This window comes from Leopardus geoffroyi, chromosome C1 (assembly GCF_018350155.1).
Source record: "Leopardus geoffroyi isolate Oge1 chromosome C1, O.geoffroyi_Oge1_pat1.0, whole genome shotgun sequence".
NCBI classification, from domain to species: domain Eukaryota; kingdom Metazoa; phylum Chordata; class Mammalia; order Carnivora; family Felidae; genus Leopardus; species Leopardus geoffroyi.
In genome coordinates, this window is record NC_059328.1 from 20,191,815 (window position 1) to 20,195,479 (window position 3,665).

Genomic DNA, 3,665 nt, shown 5'->3' on the forward strand with positions numbered 1-3,665 from the left:
GAATGGGTATATGGTTAGTTCCCTGTGGTCCGTATTCTGGGGGCCTTCAGCAGAGGCCTGAATGACAACTCTTCAACTGTTGTCCCTGAGTGAATGACCTCTCATTGAGCAATAATTAACTTGGCCCCATGAAGAGAATCCAAACTGGTGGTGAAGGGGGTAGGACAGGTAGGGGCAGGCCTTATTGCTAAAGAAGGAGGGAGGCCTGAAAGGGGGGTCCTATAGGCATGTGTGTTGTTATCATTCCCTCCTGCCTGCAGGTCAGTTACCCTAACCTGGGTGATATTCAAAATATTTAACAAACACTGAGGGCCAGACATTGACCAATCAGAACAGACACAAGCCATGCACTGAATGGAGCGGTCCTGAAGGCCATGGCTATGCCAAGCATTGCCCCTCTAGTTGTGGCCAACGAGAATGGATTCCAGGAGAAGGGCTGGGACAGGGGGGCCACGGAAGGGAACTCGGGGGTAGGGGGGAGCTCAGGGCAGTATCTGTGAACTAACTGCCATGGAAGTGTCTCCGACTTGAACATCTGGTGTGGCAGCTAAACCTCAGCCAGCCTTGGCCTCCAAGCAGCTGCACCAGGTCAACCCTAGATGCCCTTGCCCCTCCCATTGGGAGAGCAGCGGACTATCCTCTTCTGTCATCAGCAGGGGTGGTGGAAGTGAGCGACCCCAAACTGCAGGAATTCCAGTGACCTTGTCTGTTTTAGTTTAGGAATGGACTGCTTCGTATTCCTCACTGGCTGTGATCTGACGCTCGTTGAGGTGAGAGGGAGCCTGTAGGGGTCAGAGGTCAAGGGAGGGGTCAGTAGCGGATTTGGGGAGAGGGAGAGACACCCCCAGCCCCAAAGATAAACGCCAGGAAGTGAGGGGGTCCTGAACTGATCCCATCCCCTGGATTCAGACCTGTGCAAAATAAATCTCATCCCCCAAAATGAAATAAGCATTCCACACCGAAAAATTAATATCCCAGTTCTCCGAGTGGCTCCAGCACTCCTTACGGTTTCTTTCTCTTGGACTCCTTCTGATAGGGGCAGGGTAGACCCTGGAGGTGGGACCGTCCCTTCCACATGCACAAATTACAGTGTCAGGCTCCAAGGGTGTCATGCCTTTTATTACAAAAACCAATAACTTAGATAAGTTCTGTACAAAGTCAATAGGACTCTTGGCCCAACGGGTCATCTAATCTTTCATCCCCACCTCGGGAGGGGACAGGAATCTTGGCCCAGAGGCTCTAGGAATCACTAAGGGATGGCCAGAGAGCTGGAGCACCATGTCAAACCAAGGACGGCCAAGGGGACAGGTGTGGTGGGTGCGGAGCCCCAAAGCCCATCTTGTTGGGCGAGGACCAGCTTACTCCAGAAGCGCTGCCTATACAGACTTGCCCCCTCTGGGAGCATTAGGCCACCCCCGGGAACAGCTGGGCCAAGTCAGCGCTGCCAGCCTCCGCCCAACCTACACTTGATCTCTGCCTGGGCTGGAACAGGTTGGCTCAGCAAAAGCATGTCCTCGAGGAGGCCAGCGATGTCAGTGTCTCCAACAATAGGGCGAAAGAAGAGGTCCCCAAGCAGGCTGGGCGGAATGGACTTGAGGGTGGAGGCTGTGAGGAGGACACGGGCCAAGCGGCCCTGGCCTGCTGGGCACCAGGTCTCCAGGGCCTTGCACAGAGCATGATGAGCCTTTTGCTGCAGGTGTCCAACGTGGGAGGAGGCGTGGAGGCCCGGCACACCTGTGGGCAGAGAAGGTGAAGAGGGCTGGTGAGTACCCCACTCCCAGGCAGCAATCCTGGCCCAAGCCCTGAGGTTGCGGGGTTGGCCTTTGAGGCCCCATTACTACCTCCCCCATTTATTTATTTATCATTTTATTTATCCGTCCATTTGTGGGACAGCCCAGAGTAATGGGTAAGAGCCAGGCTGCCTGGGTTTGAATCCCGCACTGTCACTTATCAGTGGCATGGCCTTGGATAAATTACTCTCTGTGCCTCAGTTTCCTCGTCCGTAAAATGGAGATAATAGTACCTATCTCCTAGGTATGTTATGAAGTTTAAATCAGCTAGTCTATGCAAAACCCTTATAATTGAGCCTAACATATGGCAGGCATAATATGAATATTCATTACTATCACCATAGTTACTATAATTTAGATATTCCACTAGGGCTTTTTGGGGAGGAATTCTCATCTCACATTTCCATTCTTCTCTATGGGGTCCTCCTGAACCCACAGAATTTTCTGTGACGGAGGCACAGCTGTGTCTGCTCATCTTCCCGCCCCCAACTCCCACCTTCCCTGAGGGTCAGGACACTTTCTTAGATAGAGTGGCCAGGGCTAGTCTTGGGAATGAATAAACCTAAGTTCCCATCCCTGCTTTGCCCCTACCTGGCTGTGTGGACCTTCAGCAAATCACTTAACCTCTCTGAGCCTCTTTTGTGAGGTGGCTTTTTGGTGATAATGAGGACCCAAAGAGATAACGGACGTGAAGCCCTTAGCAGGTGCCTTCCCTGGCTGGGCCCCAGGAGTGTCTAGAAGCTCACCAGGATTGAAGAGGATGGTCTCTTTCAGGTAGGCATATTCCTTGGGTCCCAGCTGCAGGCTCCAGAAGGACTCCAGACAGCACTGAAGCCACTGTACCGCAGCCAGCGAGGGCTGGGGTCGATCTGGCAGCTGGCCGCTGCCCGAGCTGCTGCTGGGCTCCTCCAGCAAGATCTTCTTGAGTATGCTGGGAACTGGTGCCTCGGCCACCTCGAAAGTCACAGTGTCTTGGGCCAACCCCAGCAGGAAGAGGGGGCCCCAGCAGCCCCGCAGCAGCCGCTGCTGATCCTGGGGGGGCAGCTGGCAGAAGGACGGCAGGTTCCTGAGGAAGACCACTGTTCTGGCCAGAACATCCAAGGCTTCCCGGCAGGTGCGATGGGGAGCACACAGCCGGACAGGCCGGTGCTGCCTGCACAGGCAATGACTACGGGCTGGGGGCACAGAGGGCCTGGCCCTGAGGCTAGGGCTCAGAAGTGCGTACAGAATGGCCGGGCGGCCTGCAGCACCCCGACACGAGCAGGTCCCGGGCTGGCTCGAACTCATGGTTGGGGATCTGCTCCTCCTTCCTCCCAGCTCTCCCGCCCTCTGCTCTGCGCTGTGGGTGCTATTTATAACCCCAGTGGGAGGGAGGGGGGAACAGCCTGACAACCTTGACTCCAGAAGTCATGTTCATTGAAAAAAAAAGAAACACTGCATTGACCCTGCAGGATTGGTGGGGAAGTGGTGGGGGAGGGGGCTTTGGGAGCTCCACGTGGCCCTGATATCACTTTAGTCAATGAAGCAGCCTATGCAGGGTACAGGACTGCCTGCTCGCTGGCCCGACTGCCCCTTATCGGATGACTCAAGTGGATAAACAAGGTCATTAACCCAGGCTGTACCAGGGCACCAAGGCCTCAGGTGCACCATCAGCAGGTGGTCATGGCAGGTTTCCCTATTGGTGCCTGTAGGACTCTCACTAAGCTGGGAAGCCAACCCCAGAGCTGGACAAGCCTTGAATGCAAGGCCCAACCTGGAAGTGCCTTATCACTGACTTGTTTGCCTAACCTTGGGGCTTTGCTCCTGTTGTTGGTAAGGAACAGGCTGCAGGGAAGGGAGCCAGGACCCTGGGGGGCTGGGAGGACTTTGCCCACT

The 3,665-nt window shown here is 55.0% G+C and overlaps 1 protein-coding gene across 1 annotated transcript; it reads right to left on the bottom strand.

Moving 5' to 3' along the window:
* Nucleotides 1–374: 374 nt before the first annotated feature.
* On the bottom strand, nucleotides 375–3,144 carry NR0B2 (nuclear receptor subfamily 0 group B member 2). The gene is made up of 3 exons (XM_045476220.1): nucleotides 2,537–3,144; nucleotides 1,465–1,734; nucleotides 375–782 (listed from the first exon to the last, which is right to left on the bottom strand). Exons 1-3 carry the CDS (start codon nucleotides 3,075–3,077, stop codon nucleotides 742–744), a joined length of 852 nt encoding a protein of 283 aa, XP_045332176.1. The 5' UTR covers nucleotides 3,078–3,144; the 3' UTR covers nucleotides 375–741.
* Nucleotides 3,145–3,665: the final 521 nt, after the last annotated feature.